Source organism: Acipenser ruthenus, chromosome 6 (genome assembly GCF_902713425.1).
Source record: "Acipenser ruthenus chromosome 6, fAciRut3.2 maternal haplotype, whole genome shotgun sequence".
Taxonomy (NCBI): domain Eukaryota; kingdom Metazoa; phylum Chordata; class Actinopteri; order Acipenseriformes; family Acipenseridae; genus Acipenser; species Acipenser ruthenus.
In genome coordinates, this window is record NC_081194.1 from 59505424 (window position 1) to 59525280 (window position 19857).

A 19857-nucleotide genomic window follows, 5' to 3' on the forward strand; every position below is an offset into this window, starting at 1 on the left:
CTTCCCGTAGTGACCCCCTCTGACTTGTACAAAATAGATAAAAGAAAGGGGAAAAAAGAATGGGGTTTTAACCTGTTGGGAACATATTGTTTTAATGTATTTGTACATTTGTTTAATTTCTCATGAAATAATGGCACTGGCTAGAGGTGTCGGCCACTGTGTTCGGAAGGGGGGGGGGGGGGGGGGGTAATAGTGGGAGCACCCCTTGTAATTAACAACAGTATACTTGAGAGAGGCATTCAGGCCTTATATAATGATCACATAAGCAGTCGGGTGATTCAACATCTTTACATTGCCTCATGTTACTTGTTGTCATTATAGTTTCAATTAAACTGTTCCCATCCTTTTCTACATAAAGCAGTGGTGACATCTAGTGGCCTATAACAGAAACAGCAGGCTGTATTATTATACAGTATTATGGGTATGTATGTCTAAAGTAGATACAAGGCTGTCATTAATTTAAAAAATATCTGATGTTCAGATCTTTTGATAATTTGATAGACAGGCTGTATCACATTACAACGTGTATCTTAAAATATTCAAATATACTTCATTTGTAATAACCTTTGTGTATACAAACTGACAACAGTGCACATTGGTATAATGTATTATGTGATATATACACTCTAAAAGCCTACATTAAAATAATACAATTTGTAAAAATAAAATAAAAAAAATAATAAATAAATAAAATGCAGCATGAATGCAAAAAAGAAATGATTATTTCATAATCTGTTACTCGCAGCCTCAAATCGTCAAGACCTGAAAGAATGTGCTTCCCTTTACCGTCAGCAGAGGGCACTGTAATTTTTTCATTCCAGCGCCGACGTGTGACTGAGTCTCCTCTCTCAATACTGTGTTCTTTGACGGTATGGTAGGTATCCTAGCTGTTAAACATGGCAGGCACAGAAGGCACAACACAGCAACTGCAAAATAACAGCTCCGGCGAAACACAAGGTAACACAATTAACGAAGTGAACAAGTAAAGAATCCGTACCCCAGTAGTTTATGTTTTTTTTTCTTCTTTTTTTTCTCACGTTTATATCGTGTGGATTTGGCATTATTTGTATTCGCTGGCGACCAGATGTGACCAAAATGCTGCTACGGTGTATAACCGACAGGCATGGCCTGAGTTGCACTGCAGTTGCATAATATTGTGTCACAATGCTTCACAGACGTCAGTCGAATCTATTCATATATTGTATACAGGATGACTATTGATACAATACAAATGGTTTGACAGAGTCTAGAATGGTTAGTGTGTATTAATGATATGAAATCCTGGCACCTGACGAGTTTCAATTCAACCACAATTTAAAATCATAGAAATATATATATGTGTGTGTGTGTGTATGTGTGTGTGTATATATATATATATATATATATATATATATATATATATATATATATATATATTATATATAAAGTAAAACTGATTATTCTTAATATTATAGAGATACACTTTATATATAAACGTGCTTTTTGTAACTGGTCACATATTTGAGAATTCAGACATATTTTGCCTCGTTCATGCTCTGGCTAGATTATGAAATAAGATATTTTCTTATTTTTAATGTTAAATTAGGCAGAATTGTCCAATTTTAATGTTTCCATTTGGTTGTTGTAAATAACTTTTTTTTTTTTTTAAATATAATTTCAGATTCAAAGAAAAATGGTTTTTTGCAATCAAAGGTAAGTACTTAATTTTGAAAGGATATGTTGTAGAAAATACATGCCATCTTTTTTTTACTAGAAATAGAAGTCTGTATACAATTGTCTGTTTGCATTGATAGGTTGAAAGCAAGGAACTCTCCAAGGAGGAGAAGCAGAAGCTGAGGAAGGAGAAGAAGCAGCAGAAGAAAAACAAGAAAGATGACAAGGGACTGGCGAAAGAGGAAAAGGCAAAGAAACCTGTCCCTGTCATGGATGGACAGCAGGCACAGCAACAGAAAGGTGGGGCTGGCTGTCAGCCAAGTCTTTTACTTGCTTTACAGTAGCCTGTGTGGAGAAGACTGACCACTAAATGCAAGCTTTTTCGCACGCCTTACATACGTACATATACACACATGATTGAAAAGCTAATAAAGAGGAGTAGCATTTTTCCAACAAAAAAATAAATCAGCCTTGTAGGTCATCTCATCTGAAGTGGACCAAATTTTTCACTAATTTCTCAAACTCCACATGGTAAGAATGTGTCTGAAATGAGTTGATAACTGGCTTCATATTCTTGATATGGAAGGTATTGAGAGTTAGTGGTGATGCTAATTTCTGTAACCAATCTGTCAATCTTGCTCTTTCAGCCCCTCCCACAGCCCCAGTGGCGACCCCTGAGGCACCACCAAGTGGAGAGAAAAGTGGGAAGAGTAAAACGGAACTACGTGCGGAGCGACGGGCCCGGCAAGAAGCTGACCGAATGTCCAAACAGGGCAAGAAAGGAGACCCCATCCAACTGGTTTACACGGCCAAGACAAAGGCCCCTCTTAGTGAACCCCAACCAGGTAATCGTTTTTAATCCCATACAAATATCTTTCACCCTGTTGTGGGACAGCAGCCACATAAAATCGAATTCCTGTGTAAGTAATGCATCTGATCGAAAAAATTAGACAACAGATATTAGGTATACAATGAAGTCTTGACATTTTGACCAGCTTTTTTGCTGAAAGTCACTGGCAACAGTTAACTGCTGAAAGAGCAAGATTTCAAACAAAGGTGTGTACCATTTTTCTGACCCCCACCCGAATGCAACATCTAATACGTTTCTTGCTTCATATACTGATTTAATAGATAAGGTTTGTACATTAACATTTGATTCTCCTGGGAATGAATAATGATCCAAGTAAATAACAACATTTGTACTGATAAAATCCTCCCCACAATGTTGAATGTGTATCCTGATTGGCCATAATACCGCAAGAACCATTTCCGGGCCATCACTGTGGCAAAAGGCAGACCAACCCGATATCAGGAGGGGAGGGGAGGGGGTCCTAATAAATGTTCCCAAACTCATTTGGATTATCTGAGCGTACTGTAGTACTGCGACCACTCTTTTTAATTTGACTCTGTTCACAGTTGTCAAAAGACTTCCAGAACACATTCAAGCGGACGATCCAGCTGTATTGAAAAAGCTGGCCAAGAAGCTAGAACGCCAACAGGTAGGGGGGGGTCACTGTAATCCTGTCTCTTACACATAGACTTCCTATTACTGGAAAGAAGGTCTTACCAACCCCTGTACAAGTGTGCAGCCTACCCTAGAGTGCTAACAGTAGACCATTTAAAGGTTGTAGTTATTGTTGTTTTTCCAGTATACTGTATGACTGCAAGAGGCACTCCTTGTTGGCTTGTGGATTTTTTATTTATTTATTTATTTATTTATTAAGGCTTTACTATGTTATAATAAAGATCGATAGGTTGCGGATGCAACCCCGGTTCCCTGAAAGAGAAAATAACCATCAAGGTATGGGACATTGCCGTCAGGCAGTAGGGATTGGCTGAGCTTTATGTCAAAGCTGCCGATAGGCCTCCGCGCAAGCTGCCGTGTAAGCCCGCCCCCCGGGGAGCTTACTATACGCAACGCGCGGAGAGTCACTTCCTCTTTTGCCCTTCAGGCCGTGAAGGCCTCCAGAGCGACCTCGCGGCTTGATGGTTATTTTCTCTTTCAGGGAACCGGGGTTGCATCCGCAACCTATCGTTCCCTTTCAAGTCGAAAATAACCATCAAGGTATGGGAACGGTGTACCCAAGCCGTCGCGAGGGAGGATTCTCGGCAGTAGGACAGACTTACGTCATAACGCAACTGCGTAGGCAGTACATCTACACATATGCGGAGCTGCGCCTCAGCGTCTATGCTCGCAATGACACCTGTCCTAAGGTGGAATAGTCACACCATATTGTCAACCACTCTACACGTCCGCAACCTGAGGCGTCATAGAGTGCAACACAGATGCTCCAAATGACGGAGCAGAGGATTCCAGTACATTTAACCGGTAGAACCTCGTAAATGTATGCGGTGTAACCCAACTGGCTGCAGCGCAAATGTCAGACATCGGCACCCCTCTAAAGAGGGCCCAGGATGTTGCCATACCCCTAGTGGAATGTGCCTTCAACTGCCCTGGTGGCGGAAGGCCCATAGAATCATATGCTAACTGAATAGCATCCACTATCCAATGAGAAAGGCGTTGCTTAGACAACGGCTGACCCAAAGTCTTAGAACCATGGCATATGAACAGCTGTTCTGTTTGCCTCACAGTCTTTGTGCGGTCAATATAACACCTCAATGCCCGCACAGGGCAGAGCATGTGTAACCGCTCTTCCTCTGGGGAAGAAAAAGGAGGAGGATGGAACGCCATCAACTCGACTGGTTGGTTCATGTGAAACGGGGATATGACTTTGGGTAAAAAGGCCGGATTTGGACGCATGGAGACCTTAGAACCGTCTCCTGCGAAACGAGTACATGATGAATGCACCGAAAGTGCATGTAACTCGCCCACGCGTTTTGCTGATAGCAAAAACGCAGTCTTTATAGACACGAACTTCATATCCACACTGTGGAGAGGCTCGAACGGTGCCTTGGTAAGGGCTTCTAGCACCACATCAAGGCTCCATGACGGTAAACTGGTCGACCTTGGAGGCCGCAAGCGTCTTGCGCCCTTTAGGAACTGAGATGCCAGAAAATGGCAACCAGGTGATAACCTGTCAATGCGTACATGGCAAGCCGAAATAGCGGCCAAATACACTTTAAGTGTAGAGGGAGACTTCCCCTCATCTAGCAGCTTCTGCAGAAACTGTAATATCACTGCCATAGGGCAGGAGACCGGGTCATGGCCCTCAGCCAGACACCAACTCTGAAACAATTGCCACTTATACGCATATTGCGACCGAGTAGAGGGCGCTCTCGCACTCTGAATGGTGGATATAACTGCCGTCGAAAGCCCTAAGGCTGACAGGCGCTCCCGTTCAGGGGCCAAGCCCATAACTGCATGAGTTTGGGGTTTGGGTGCCATAGCCCTCCTTGGGCTTGGGACAACAGGTCCGCTCGCAGAGGGAGCTCCCTCGGCCGACCGTGCAACAACTGCACCAGACTCGGGAACCATATCCTCCGAGGCCACCAAGGAGCGATCAGAATCACTGTCACTTGCTCTACCCTGACCTTCTCCAAGAAGGCGGGGAGCATCGGAATCGGTGGAAATGCGTACAGGAGCCCTGGCGGCCATTCGTGAGCCAGTGCATCGACTCCCAGGGGGCTGTCGAGGTCCTTCACCGAGAACCATAGGGGACAGTGCGTGGTCTCTCGCGAAGCGAAGAGATCGACTTGCGCTGTGCCGAACCAGTCCCAAATGCGCTCTACCACCCGAGGGTGAAGACGCCATTCGCCTGCAAGAGGACCTCCTCTGGACAGGAGATCCGCTGCGTAATTGACTCTGCCCGGTAGGTGAACCGCACGCAGAGAGGCTAAACGTGGTTGTTCCCAAAGCAACAGCCGTGTTACCATCCGGTGAAGACCGGGGGACCGCAAGCCGCCCTGGCGGTTGATATACACCACTACCGTGGTGTTGTCTGACCGCACTAACACGTGCTTGCTCAGAAGCACTGGCAAGAAGTGCCGAAGGGCGAGGTCCACCGCTCTGAGTTCCAGAGCATTGATGTGGGCCGACCTCCAGGGTCCTGACCACACTCCGAGTCCCCGACCCGTTCCAGACTGCTCCCCAACCCTGGTTGGAAGCGTCGGTCGTAATAACCTCCCTTCGGAAGATGGGACCCAAGCGTACGCCCTGGCGGATGTTCGACGGAACTTTCCACCAGCGCAGTGCTTCCCAGCAGGTTCGGGATACCCTCAACCTGCGGTGTTTGTCTCTCCGCGGATGCAACGCGAAGGCATTGAACCAGGCCTGCAAAGGTCTCTGGTGTAGTAAGCCCAAAGGAAGGGCTTGCGAGGCGGCAGCCATCAACCCCAGCATGCGCTGACACAGCTCCATGCTGACTGTTTCTCTCAACCTGAATAGGGAGAGACACCGCTCCAGCGAGGCAACTCTTTGTGTCGACAGGGTCGCTTCCATGGACAGAGAGTCCAGATGCAGACCCAAGAATTCGGTCTGTTGGCTCGGCACGAGGCGGCTCTTTTCTGAATTGACCTTCAGACCTAGCCGGTGAAGATGATTTGTAACCATCACTGTGTGCTGTGCCAACTGCTCCTTTGCAGTGTGGAGTAGTGGTTAGGGCTCTGGACTCTTGACCAGAGGGTTGTGGGTTCAATCCCCAGTGGGGGACACTGCTGTTGTACCCTTGAGCAAGGTACTTTACCTAGATTGCTCCAGTAAAAACCCAACTGTACAAATGGGTAATTGTATGTAAAAATAAATAAATAATGTGATATCTGTATAATGTGAAATAATGTATAATGTGATATCTTGTAACAATTGTAAGTCGCCCTGGATAAGGGCGTCTGCTAAGAAATAAATTTCTTTCTTTCTTTCTTTGACTGCGCGCAGACGAGCCAGTCGTCCAGATAGTTCAGCAGTCGGACGCCTTGAGCCCGCAAGGGGGCTAAAATGGCATCCATACACTTCGAAAAGGTTCGAGGAGCTAGAGACAGGCCGAATGGCAGGACACAAAACTCGTAGACCCTGCTCTGAAATGCGAATCGTAGGTACTTCCTGTGACCCGGACAGATGGGAACGTGAAAGTATGCTTCTGTGAGGTCTACGGTGGTAAACCAGTCGCCCTGCCGGACAGACTGGACAATGTGCCTGTGCGTAAGCATCTTGAACGACAACACCCATAGGTATTTGTTCAGTAGTCGCAGATCTAAAATAGGGCGGAGCCCGCCGTCCTTTTTTGGCACTAGGAAGTACTTGGAGTAGAACCCCTGGTCGGTCAGAGCAGGGTCTACTAGTTGAATGGCACGCTTCTTGAGCAATGCCTGTATTTCTGCATTTAGAGCTGAGGACTGAACCGAGTCCTTCACTGCAGTTACCACCACTCCCCTGAAGGGGGGGGTTTTAACCGGAATTGAAGGGTGTACCCGGTGAGTATAGTTTTGCGCACCCAGATGTCGTTGGTGCATTGTTGCCAGAACAGGAGCTGTGGAACAGTGTAGGGGTGGGTCAACGGCTGCCGGGGTTTCTCGGGGCTGCTTAGGCTGCGCTCGCTCACGAGGGGCCTGGCCAGAGCCACGAGGACGCGGTCTGCCACCTCCTCTAGGGCGCCACCCTCCGCGCTGCGGTCTTGCAAACGCGGGTTGGCTGCGTGCTGAGACCCCCAAAGGGGCGGTTTTACTGCCCTGTGGGTGCGCTTGCTGCTGCGGCGGTGCCCTGCGCCACTGGCGCTCCTGTGGCCGCCTTGGCTGGAAGGGTTTGCTTGGCCACATCTTTGCCAACTGCTGCGACGCCTCACGCGCCTTGACAGAGCGTTGCAGCATCTCCTCCACCGCTGGGCCAAACGTGTGCCCCGGGGATATAAGAGCATCTAGCAATGGGCCCCTTATCAGGCTCCTGTACCCTGGCCTGCGAGAGCCAGAGCTGCCTCCTTGCCACCACAAGGAAAGCAATGCTCCTGCCCTGTGCTCGTGCATTCAGCTGAGCCAGCTTAACCAAAAGCTGCGCAACTGCACCCAGCTCGGTCCTAAGTCCAACAGATGGGGACTCGGGCAGATCGCGAATCAGCGCCGCCTGGTAGACCGTCAGGAGGCTGGCCACGTTAGACAGCCTAACTGCCTCTGTAGCCGCGGCATAACCCTTTTTCAGGTGGGCCTCTGTAATCCTACACTGCCTGTTAGGGCAGGAGGGGTCCTTAGCCAGCCCCGATAATGTCGGCGCCTTCACTAGCGCGGCGAACGCGGCGCCCACTGGCGGAAAGGACGCTAACCCAGCTTCGCTCGCCCCGTGCATGGTGAAAGCCGAAGCCTTGCGAGAAGTTGCAGGGGCGGAGGCCGGGGACCCCCAGGTGGACTGTACCTCCTTAATAAAATCCGGGAATGCCGGGAGCATCCTGGACTGAAGGGGCGGAGCTGATGGCAACTCAAATAGAGAGCGTCGTGTTGGCTCTAACGCAGGCCAGTCCACGCCTAAGTGACGGGCTGCCCTCTCCACCACTGACCAGATAGGGTCATTAGTATCCAGCACTTCAGGGTCGTCCTGCCCAGAGTGCTGGGATGCCACCTCAGGCTCCGTGTCTTCAAAGAGCGGGTCTGCGTCAGATGCGTCCCTTGAGACAGCATCGGCGTCCCACTCTACTTCCTGGGGTTGGCCGTGAGGCACTGGTGGAGGAACCATCGGCTGACTAGCGATGGGTCCGGTTGCTAGCTCTGGGGCCCGAGGCGCCACATTCACTAGGGTCATGAGGAGGGATTGCTGTCCCATCATGAGCTCCATGAACTGTGACATATTGGAGGTGAGCTCAGTCACTCCAGATGTGTCCTGGTAACGCCTACCCCTTCGAGGGGAGCGAGAGTGCCTTCTCCGGCGATCGAGATCTGGATCGAGACTCCCGACGGGGGCGCGCCCCGCGAGAGGAGGGACTGCGGGAACATTCCCGAGCACGCCTGGCTGGAGACCTCTGACCAGCTGTAAGCTGGGAGGATGGGCTCCGAGGGAGCTGAGACGTCGCCGGCGGCGTCACGACAGATGACGGTGGGGCCGAGACGGTGTGGGACGAGCCCGAGGATGGGGAACGACCTCCAACCGCCTTCCTAGCTCTCTGGCGAAGGGTGCGCGTCTGAAACCCCGCACATAGCTGGCAGTATGCCCTATCTGCCAGGGCAGATGCGGCATGGTCCGGCACCAAGCATGCGACGCAGTCCTCATGTGGGTCGCTGGCAGGCAACTTGGCCTGGCAGGTCACGCAACGGTGGAACCCAGACATGGTGTGTAGCCTTCGCAAGCACTGACGAGCAGTAGCGAGCGAGGATCACCGATGTGCGTGCATGGAACGCCGAAGCGTCTAGCACTGACGTCGAGCACTGAAGTGCGTGCGTCGAGAACCGCTGCGTCAAACGCCAAGGTGCGTGCGTCGAACGCTGAAGCGTCGGGCACCAAGCGTCGAGCACCTGAAGTACGTGCGTCGAGCGCCGCCGCGTCAAGCGTCGAGGGTGCGTGCGTCGAGCACCGAGCGTCGAAGCATCGAGCACCGAGGTGCGTGCGTCGAGCACCGAAGCGCCGAGCGTCGAGCACCGAAGCGCCGAGCACCGAGGGTGCGTGCGTCGAGGCACCGAGCGTCGAGCGCCGAAGCGTCGAGCACCGAGCACCAAGCGCTGATGGAACGTGCACCGAGCGCCGAAGCGTCGCGCGTCGAGCACTGAGCCCCAAGTGCAGAAGCACTAAGCACCACGCGCAGAAGCGCTGCACAAAGCGCCGAAGCGCTGCACCAAGCGCACAAGCGCTGACACCAAAAGCGCCGGAGCACGAGCGCCGAAGCGCGAGTGCCGAGCGTGGAACACTAGCACAGACGCCTACGCGTCAGCTGACCCGCCAAGCGGAGACGCTAAGTGCTGGTACGGTGTCTGATGCTGTGCAATACCTACCTGATGGTGCTGGGGATTTTGCACGTTGGTGGTTGTCTTCCTCTGTATAGTGAAAGGGAAAAAAGTTTTTTTTTTTTGTTGTACGCTGCAGAAAAATACAAGTAAGAGGGTGTAGTACAATTACACACATGGCGGGAACGCGCCGCGGTGGGGGAGGAACACTGCAGAGCAGACTACACGCACACGCACGGTCTAGCTAGACCGAGGATGCAGATATGCGCGTGGGCCAAGGCCAACGCAACACGCGTCCGAACAAAAATATATGTACACAATATATATATACACAATAATATACAAAAAACCCAAACACAATAATAATAGTAAGAACAGAGGAAAGACAGGGAGACCACGAAGAAACGCGATGCAAAAGCAAAGCGAGAAGGAGATATATAAAGAAAACAACATATATCTTAACAAATAATAATAATAATAATAATAATAATAATAATAATAACAATAATAATCACTGAAATAAACTCAGAGAAGGGGATAAACCAGCTTCTCAAGCCTAAGCTTATGGAGTACAATCAGTGTACAGCTCTAAGTCCTTCCGCTACTGAGGCTGAAGGCAAAAGAGGAAGTGACTCTCCGCGCGTTGCGTATAGTAAGCTCCCAGGGGGGCGGGCTTACACGGCAGCTTGCGCGGAGGCCTATCGGCAGCTTTGACATAAAGCTCAGCCAATCCCTACTGCCTGACGGCAATGTCCCATACCTTGATGGTTATTTTCGACTTGAAAGGGAACTTACATTTTTCAATATCCACCCATTTTCAGAATATAAGTAGAAAAAGTGACTGTTGCAACTATCTAACCCATGAGCGCATAGGTCGGCATGGCAGGGATGTTCTGTGGGAGAGAATAAGTTCTAAACACCTAGGTTGTCTGCTTGATTACAATGCAGACTGTTTTCACTGCATGCAGTCTGCTCACAGTTTTTTTTTTCAGGCTCCACTAAGCGGTCGCAGTCGGTGTGTCTCCGGGGTTGAGGTTTGGCTCAGAGTTGATGATGTCTGTTTGGGTGCCTTTGTTTTCATTTGCTGAAATCATTTGTGTCTGTTTGGGTGCCTTTGTTTTCATTTGCTGAAATCATTTGTGTCTGTTTGTGATATTGAATCTGCAAGATTAGGAGCTATAATATGGAGGACCATAATGACGGTCTTCACGAAGATGGCCTGCTGACGGCCTGGATATTATATAATATTTTTTTTGTTTATCATTTTTCCCCTCTTAAAGGAAGTTTTATCCTAACTTCAAGGATGTGTTAAACTCTAATAGAAACCAAAGGCAAGATGTATTTTTACTGCAAAGGATTTTCTTGTATATTTGATTTATTTATTGATATGTATTTTGTTGTTTGACATGTCTTTATATTTAATAGCAGAGATTAAATGGTGTGAAAGAGGTTTCACATAATGGTGATGTGTTTCCTTGGTGTTCAGAAAATGTCCACAGTGTATGAAGAAAAATGCATTACAGTAACTAAGATTCTGATCACAATAAAAAATAACCAAAGGGGATGCATTTGTAATGCTGATCATCAACAAAAATGTATTCTAGTTCAAATTTCTGTGTTGTGGATGTTTGTCCTGAACTATTGAAATGGTGTTTAACATTGGATTACTATTCTTCATTGCAGATTCCCTTGAGGTCAGATTATGGAAGCAAAGTCAGTCTGTTCTCACATTTGCACCAATATAGTCGAAAAGCCCCTCTCACCCAGCAGATGAGGTAGGATTGAAGAATTAAAAACATTTAAATTATATAACTTATTAAAATATGACTTTATGAATGCCCCCGCCCCCACCCCCGGATATGATTTGAGTATATTAGCATCTCAGGAGCACATTACACATGCACACAGTTTTTAAGATTTCTGACATGTTCTACTTAATTTTCCTTTGCAGCCTTCCCTCCACAGCTATCCACCCATCCATTGTGCGTCTGGGTCTGCAGTACTCTCAGGGAATCTTTGCAGGATCCAACTCTCGTTGCATAGCATTGTTACATGCTTTCAAACAGGTAAAAAGCAGGCTTTATTTAGTAACAAGGTATAGTTTGGGTTCTGTAATATGAAGTGTTAGGTTGTAGTGTAATCTATGCTGTTAGCGGTGACGTCTTTCACGTGAGATATTACCCCATGGTTCTGTCTTCTCGATTTCAGTGCACAGAAAAGATCTTGTGACAGGGCAAAAGCCCTGCACATGTAAATACAAGGTTCTCGCCAGCGCTGTTGAGCATAACGGGCCGTTACTTTGTTACCTGGAAAAATGACGCTGTATTCAGGCCGCTATGCTGTGTTTTCAGTTTGCGTAACGGCCAAAAAATAATAATAATCCTGTGAAACATTGTTGATTATTCCTTTATGTGAGAAATTGGTTTGCTTAAAATACTTGTTTCAGCTCTCAATACTCTTCAATGGGTTGGTTGTGACAGTATGTTCTTTAGTTTGGTGCGTGTAATATATGCGACACGGAGAAGAGATTGAACTTCACTGAACTTTATTAGCACGTTCCCCCCTGTTGGCAGATGAGACTAGATCCTGGGTACGCCCCTGATACACAGCTCTGTAACAACCAACACCGTTGCAGATATCTATTATTATACCGTAACAAGCTGGGTTAAATAAATAAATCGTTCATATGAAGAACAGTCATGTGTATTCATAACAGTTTTGAGATAACCAGTCTTTTTATTTCAAAGTCTTTAGAAAAAAATCCAATGTTCCACAATTATTTTCAGATGCATACATGCAGATTTTTTTCTTTTGCTCTGGTGTTAAATGTAGGGTCGACTCGCCGTTTTGTACTTTCTGTTTTGCTTTAGGAGCCGGGAGTGTTGATGACGTTGGTATGAACGTTCAGTTACAACGAATTAGGAAAGCGTGTCAAAGGTTAACTGCATAACTTTGTTGTTTTAATTGGCCATGATTATTTCACTGGCACTACAATGAGGGAAACTACAATGCTGATATTTACGTTTGCTTGGCTGGGGAAGTTGGCGGGTTGACGGACAGCGGGGGTGGCTATATAATTGTAAAAATAGCACTGTTTTATATTGCTGACATTTGTTCAGAGAGGATAGCTGGCGGTATGCAAAGGTGGCATTATAAAGGGGGACGGTGTAACGCGGGACAACTGTACTATGCAGTTTAAAATGTTTAGAAAACCTAATTTATTTTTTGAAAGAATAATAAAAACATAATCGTAGGCCATTCTTAATGTTTTGAAAGGTAAAAACAGGTTTCTCAGTCTGACAGAAACGATAACACTATGGCAAAAGTCTAGTTTCCCCTCCGTGGAATGGCGTCCATGCGTTGCTAGGGAGTACGGCATCCTATGACGCAGACTCCGCATCTACCTATTGACAGCCATAGATATAGAATATTATAAATGCTGACAACTACTTCCACAAAGCGTAAACATGTGCATGACTTGTCCTGCCTCGTCTGCAGGGGGTTGCGAGGATCTATGTTTCTTTCTCCGTGTCGTCGCCTCCCCGCCACGCCCCCCGCTCCTCCCACCACCACGCTGTGAAAAATTCCTGGTGAGAACCCTGAAATAGTGTGTTTGTTTTGTGTATTGTTTAAATAGATAAGTCCCCAAAATAATGAGTCTTTACAATACACAACAAAAACACACTTTACATGTGCAGGGCAGTCGCAGATCTACTCTCACTTTTTGAAGGAAAAGGAATCTCACTCGTTCCACATTCTAAAATCAGTAATCCTCATTAATATTTGGAACTGAAAATAAAAGATAATATGTGACTGTGGACTGGATCTGTGTTTATCAGTAGTTGTTCAGTAATTTTAAAGCACTTTAGTTTGAATGTTCTTTTTTTTGTTTTTCCTCCCACAGGTTATACGTGACTACTCTACCCCTCGAAATGAGGAGTTATCAAGAGACCTTGTCAACAAACTTAAACCATACATCAGGTACAAAACTCACACAACAGATGCTATGCCATTTGTTTTATTTATTGTTCACTATTATCACATTTTTAATGTAAACAGGTCAGTGTCATTGTATTAGGTGTAGATCGCATGCAGCAGTGTGAACTGGGAACTATCAGATACAGCAGATTAGTAGCGAGTGGTAAGCAGTGTGCAAAGCAAGGCATTGTGTATATCAAACAAGTAGATACTGTTTACTGTAGGTCTGGTTTTCAACCTTTTTTTTAAAACTGTACCTCTTCTGTCTGGAGGTTTCAGCTGAAGCACCCCTTTACAATTTTGCTCTACTGAATGGTACCACAGTTGCAATAAGAGGCTGAATAATCTGATTAACACATTGATTTCTTTCACATTTATTTAATTATATAATTTGTCACAACAATTTGGGAAGAACACACTGCTGGTTTAGGCCAGAATACCAAACAGTAGGCTTAATTCTTAAAACTTTTAATAACATGTCTTTGGATGCACAGAACTAAAAGAGTACTGCATTTGGGAATCTAGTTGGTAACACGCGTATTTCCTTTCTATTCGGCAAAGTCATTATAAAAAATACAACATGCACTGTAAATATGTATCACTTTTATCATTCTTCCCCTCTCAGCATAATTGTGGGCCATTTTAAAATGTTTACAAGATAAAAAAACATTAATCCTTAAGATAAAACTGTAATTACTAACAATGATAAACTTTTTTATTAAAGCCAACATAAAACTTTCTGTCGCTTTGCACTTCCTGTAGATCTTTTGTGTTTTCTTCCTTCGTTTTTCTTTTGCAAGTAAAAAAGTATCTATTTTAAACACTGAAAACAAATTCAACCAACCGCTATTGCTGTTACTAAAATGCAGACGCGCCTCATGAATAAAACAAACACTGTCAGTATTGTGATTATTATTTGTTTACCGGAGCATTTATAATTCTAAAAAAATGCAGGAAGAGTGTGCTTCATTGATTACTATTCAATTATATGACAAGTTGAAAACAGCAAAGTTATGAGCAGCACACAGCGCTCTCCATAGGCAGAAATGGCAGAATATAAATCCACTCAATTGAAATCACGCTTGCGTACAGGTGAAAGTACGGACGTGATAGATCATGTTTGTTTTTTTCAGCTGCAGTTCACTTTGAGGTGCTAAACAAAAATAAAATATTTATGCACAGTAGTTTAGAGATAATATTTAATACCGTTAAAAATCAGTTCATGAATTTGTTTTACTTTCATTTTTATTGTGCATTTCAGTCGTCCTACATACGTACCCCCTATGACCCTTAGAAGTACCCTCAGTGTTATGCATACCCCCGGTTGAAAATCTGTGCTATAGGTTACGCACATTTTGGAGGCTATAATTAATTTTAGAGATACTGCTCCTCGGACGGGCATCCATTCTATTTGTTCTGTAGGTCATTTGAAAGGAATACTGTTAGATTTTTATCCAATGGTCTGGTATTAATTGTAATCTTAAATTGCTAAGCAAAAAAAAAAATAGTTGCAGTTAAGCCATTGCGGGTTGCAGTTTCAGTGTTAAACGTTAGACAGTTTGTATTAATTGCTAGTTATTCTGGTTCCAGCAGTACTTGTTATGAGTTTCATATACAGGATATTACTTTATCCTGACAGCATCTTTTATTAAAGTTGATCTGTGTTTAGAACTACATATACTGTATAAAGAAAAGCTCATGTTTCCCGTGAAAGAAGTTTTTACCAACTAGGCTTGCATCTGCAGGTGTATCTGGATAAAATGTGCTCAAATGAATAGCATGTTTAGACTGTGTAGAAAGAGTGCTTTTTTTAAAATTCATTTTAGTTTGTATAGTTTGCTTGATTCTAAAAGATGATGGATGTTTAACCAATACTCCTTTTTGTTGCAGTTTTCTAAATCAGTGTCGCCCTCTCTCTGCAAGCATGGGAAATGCCATCAAGTACATTAAAAAAGAAATCTCTAATGTCTCCAGCAATATTAAAGAGGAGGAGGTGAGCTGAGACAATTGTTATCAGTAAGAATGTACTAGACACACTAAAAGGAAAGGCATTGTTTGAACGATAATAACAAATAAAATACACTTTTGTAGTCTAACCGTTTGTCGTGTTAAACTACTACATGATACACATAGGGGTAGATGTAAGGATACACGCAAAGTGATTTGCGGGTGTAAAACCCCCATAATGCAGCCGTAAACCATGTTTATCAGTCGTAAAGTTTACCAGTCGCTAAAAATGTGGAGTATGTAAACTTTGAGCTAAACAAATCAATTTAAATGCAATACATATAGCAGAGGAAATTCCATTCTGAATCAGCAAAAATGTTACATATCTTGTTCACCTGGCATTCTGTACCTGATATGAAATTTGCACTTTGCCATCATTAATCCATTAATTATATTGAAATGCATTCAAATGAAGAAAAGAGCATGGAATTGGCTTGGATCTGGATGCAAACAATGTGATGTAAGGATTTTGCCTTGCACTTAGGCAATTGCTGACCCTCCAGAAACTTTACACCTCTTCTTACAAGGTGCAAACCAGTATAGAAGCGAGAAGTTAGAGCTGTATAAAAGCACACACCTGCAGAGACCTGTCACTGGCTTCAGGATGGCTGCTGTGGTACACTTCCTGATGCAGCGACACTTGGCTCTTGTTGAGGAGAGGCAGTAACACGTTCAGAGGAGAAGGGCAAGATGACGAAGACCCTGCATATTCAATCCCAGGGTCACTTTGTTTGGGATGCTGGAGGATGCAGTGCTAAAGCGGTATCGTCTCACTCTGCAAGTCATCCTAGACCTAATAGCTGAATTGAGGGATGAGCCGGACACCAGCATCAATCTAGGGACAGCGATCACTGCGCATGTGGAAGTGCTGTGTTTTCTACACTACTTAGCCTCTGGTTCCTTTCAGACCACAGTTGGAATGTCTAGGCTGCAAGTGCGGCCGCTAAATAGACCGATGCACTCATTGAGACCTTCGTTCTCATAATTGCGGAACATTATTTGTTCGTGTTGAGCAATTTGCATTGCACTTAAGCTTACATACGGCACAGTGCAAAATAATTGCCTGGCTGCAATGCAATTTTGGATTTTGCATCCACAATTATTTGCACTGTGCCTATACTCACATCTACCCTATAATGCACTAGTTATTAATCCTTACTTGCAATTGCATCAGGGAGTGACTGGGATGGATTTGATCAGCCTATACCATTGCTGGGTATTTTGATAGCATTTTATAGCACTGGAGAATACAGAATACATAAAAAAAAAAAAAAACTAAAAAAACGGCTGTAGTTTATCCCTGTTGGGTGTAGGTTGATTGTCCCTTTTATTGTCATTCAAAACAACAACTCTAAATTAAAATGTCCCTACCTTCTCCTATAGCATCCTGTTTTTAAGTAAGTTTCATATACCAAAAAACGCATTTCATCATCAGGAATAATCCTTGTCTCATGTTATTTGTAGTTTTATGGAGTTTTCTAAATGAGTATAAACCTAACTAACATGTACGTACTGTACATTTAAATATACCACCCTCACTTGTTAATTATTTACATCCTTTTTTTTGTTTTGAATAAGATCTATTAATGTAATTTCCTTCCTTTTCTAGGCAAAGACGACACTACAGAACTGTATCGACAAGTACATTGAAGAAAAGATTCACTTGGCTGCAAAAGCCATCTCCAAATCTGCCTTTGAGAAGATCAGTGATGGAGATGTCATTCTAGTCTATGGGTGGTAAGAGCATCACTTAACTTGAATATAAAGATACAGTGAATCACAATATATTAAGAAGTAACACATTCCTAGCAGCATCCTGACTGATGAAAACAGAGTTGATATGTATAATAATAACACAATAAAGACAGTTCTTAAAAGCAAAACTGTATATAGTCTAAAGTCAGAGGTGAAGACTAAGTTCTCATTCTGTTCTGTTCTGTTCAGTTCTTCCCTGGTGAACTTCATCCTGTGTGATGCCTATGAGAGGGGAAGGAAGTTCCGGGTGATAGTGGTGGACAGCCGGCCGCGGCTGGAGGGCCGGGAGACGCTGCGCAGACTGGTGAGGAAGGGAATCTCATGCACCTATGTGCTGATCACTGCAGTCTCCTACATGCTGCCAGAGGTAAGCCAAAACATGATCATCACAATGAGGTGATACAGGTACAGTAACCTTGATGATACATGCAAGACTGGTCGAACCAATAAGGCCTTAACCCTTTGCAGTCCATTTTATTAAGGTGCGTGTCAGGTGCGTCGGGTCCAATTTATTTTAACACGCGCAGTTAATTTTAGACACGCTGTTTAAAAGTATTTTTTTCCACAGTCAAATGGGTTTAAAAGGCCCTGCATATCAACAAAGCACTCACTAGGCATCTCCAGCTCCACCCCACCCTTTCGTTCGCTATAGCTTTCACATATGCTAAGAAATAAATAATAATAATGATAATAGTCATACATACTGATCAATCATCTCCCGATCACTCGTTTTATCACCAAACTCCTCAATATTGCGATCCAAGTCATTATTTTATTACTATAACATCTCAAAAAAGCTCTGCAAATGTCTGTGATATTCTCTGAGCGCTGATTCAGTAACAGCCAGCTTGTTTCCTTATGGCCGCCGTTATCTGATGCCAGGGGCAAGTATGACTAATCATGAGAACCCTTTTTGTTTAAATTTTTTTTTTTTTTTTTTTTTTTCCGGCTTGTCTCTGCTCCTGTTGCTCCCACTCGGCCATTGAATGGTTTTCTCAGCTTTTTCCGGAGAAAAAACGACTAGAAACCCGTTTTTTGTGTTTTTTTCGGACCAGATAGGAATAATTGCAATGTCGGACCAGGTCCGACATAGGACCGCAAAGGGTTAACAATACCTTGATTTTTAGGATGCTTTAGCGTAGGCAATACTTTTATTAACATACTGTATGTGTCACTGTTTGATTATTTGCTTTCGCCATGTCCTGAAGATTTTATACACTGGACAATTAAATGACATTACGACGGCACTCACACACCCTGTGTACTGTATGTGCAAGGAATGTCATCAGTGTGGAGATTGAGATTGCACATCATCACTTCCAGGTCTACAATTCCTGTGTGTGATGTGCTTTATATTAATAACAAGTTGCACTTCACCCAACAGAATTAACTGAAATTGGCATTACTTGTATAATGGCATGTGTTGGGTCTTCTACACAAATACACGGGTGTAGTAGTCAAGTGCTGTATTTGTTGTGGTTTTGTATTTTTTTAAATGTATTTTGTATTTTTGTTTTTGTTTGAGGTCTCGAAGGTGTTCCTTGGTGCCCATGCACTCTTGGCCAATGGCTATGTGATGTCACGGGTGGGAGCTTCCCAGATTGCACTGGTTGCCAAAGCATACAACGTACCCGTGTTGGTCTGCTGTGAGACGTACAAGTTCTGTGAGCGAGTGCAGACTGACTCCTTTGTGTCTAATGAACTAGGTGCTGATTTTCCCTGATACGTATTTGCATATCACCCTTAACAATAGAGTTTAATTGGTATAAAGTATACCATTTTTTTTTTTTTGTTTAATGCCTATGTTTAGTTACAGGTTCATTTTATATATTTTTTTGGAACGTGGGGGGGGGGGGGGTTCAATAGTTATGACAAACTTTGGTATTCACAGTGTGTAAACATTATCTTATTTTTCCTTGATTTCCATTGGGCCAATGTCTTTTTTAAATCTTTTAAATGGATTAAATAACGTTGGCAGTTGCTTTCATTAACAACATTCCACACATTTTTCATGCAAAAAAATCTTTCTTTAATCTTATCAAAACATCACTAAAAAAGTCAACAATTTAAAGCTTTGTAATTATGGTACAGTGTTTCAGTAATAAATCTCCTTGCTTTGCATTAAGATGTTCTCTTGTTTTTTATTTTTTCAGATGACCCTGATGACCTCATTGTGACCCGGAAGGGTAAAACCGAGCTGCAGAACTGGCAGGACACTGCTTCCCTTCGACTTCTGAACCTGGTCTACGATGTCACTCCTCCAGATTTTGTGGATTTAGTGATCACAGACTTGGGAATGATTCCCTGTACCTCCGTTCCTGTGGTGCTGCGTGTGAAGAATGTGGATCAATAATGGAGTTATCAGGAATGGTTAATAGATGCTCTCAGCTATATTTCACTGTATAAAACTTCTCTTTGGCATGGAATAAAGTTATTATTTCATTTTGTTTGGACAGTGTTATTTTATTTTAAATTCAAATTTCCATTTGCAAAATGTTGCAGTGAATGACTGACATACCCAGGGGGGCTATAAAGTGAACCAAAATGGCCTGAACCAGTGAAGACACAATTTTTCTGCTTGGACTTAGTTTCTTATAGTTTTTACTTCCAAATCTATGACAGAGAGGTTAGGTTTATGGATGAATAAACCTA

General features: G+C 44.1%; 1 protein-coding gene across 2 annotated transcripts; it reads left to right on the top strand.

The window, feature by feature from the left end:
- Window positions 1-842: 842 nt before the first annotated feature.
- On the top strand, window positions 843-19647 carry LOC117410411 (translation initiation factor eIF-2B subunit delta-like). Of its 2 annotated transcripts, XM_034016925.3 has the most exons (14): window positions 843-957; window positions 1661-1692; window positions 1794-1953; window positions 2301-2498; window positions 3070-3152; window positions 10458-10499; window positions 11149-11240; window positions 11417-11531; window positions 13370-13446; window positions 15334-15436; window positions 17060-17187; window positions 17395-17572; window positions 18731-18911; window positions 19359-19647. In XM_034016925.3, the coding sequence occupies exons 1-14, from the start codon at window positions 897-899 to the stop codon at window positions 19556-19558; spliced, it is 1650 nt and encodes a 549-aa protein (XP_033872816.2). In that variant the 5' UTR covers window positions 843-896; the 3' UTR covers window positions 19559-19647. The 2 variants fall into 2 exon arrangements, with proteins under 2 accessions (XP_033872816.2, XP_033872817.2); XM_034016926.3 differs by lacking the exon at window positions 10458-10499.
- The last annotated feature ends 210 nt before the right edge of the window (window positions 19648-19857 follow it).

What these genes read in the sequence shown, in the direction of transcription:
- LOC117410411 (XM_034016925.3), top strand. Translation starts at nt 897, where the DNA reads ATGGCAGGCACAGAAGGCACAACACAGCAACTGCAAAATAACAGCTCC. An exon ending in AAACTTAAACCATACATCAG is followed by an intron (nt 13,447 to 15,333) that starts GTACAAAACTCA and finishes TTTTTGTTGCAG; the next exon opens with TTTTCTAAATCAGTGTCGCC. An exon ending in TCTCCTACATGCTGCCAGAG is followed by an intron (nt 17,573 to 18,730) that starts GTAAGCCAAAAC and finishes TTTTTGTTTGAG; the next exon opens with GTCTCGAAGGTGTTCCTTGG.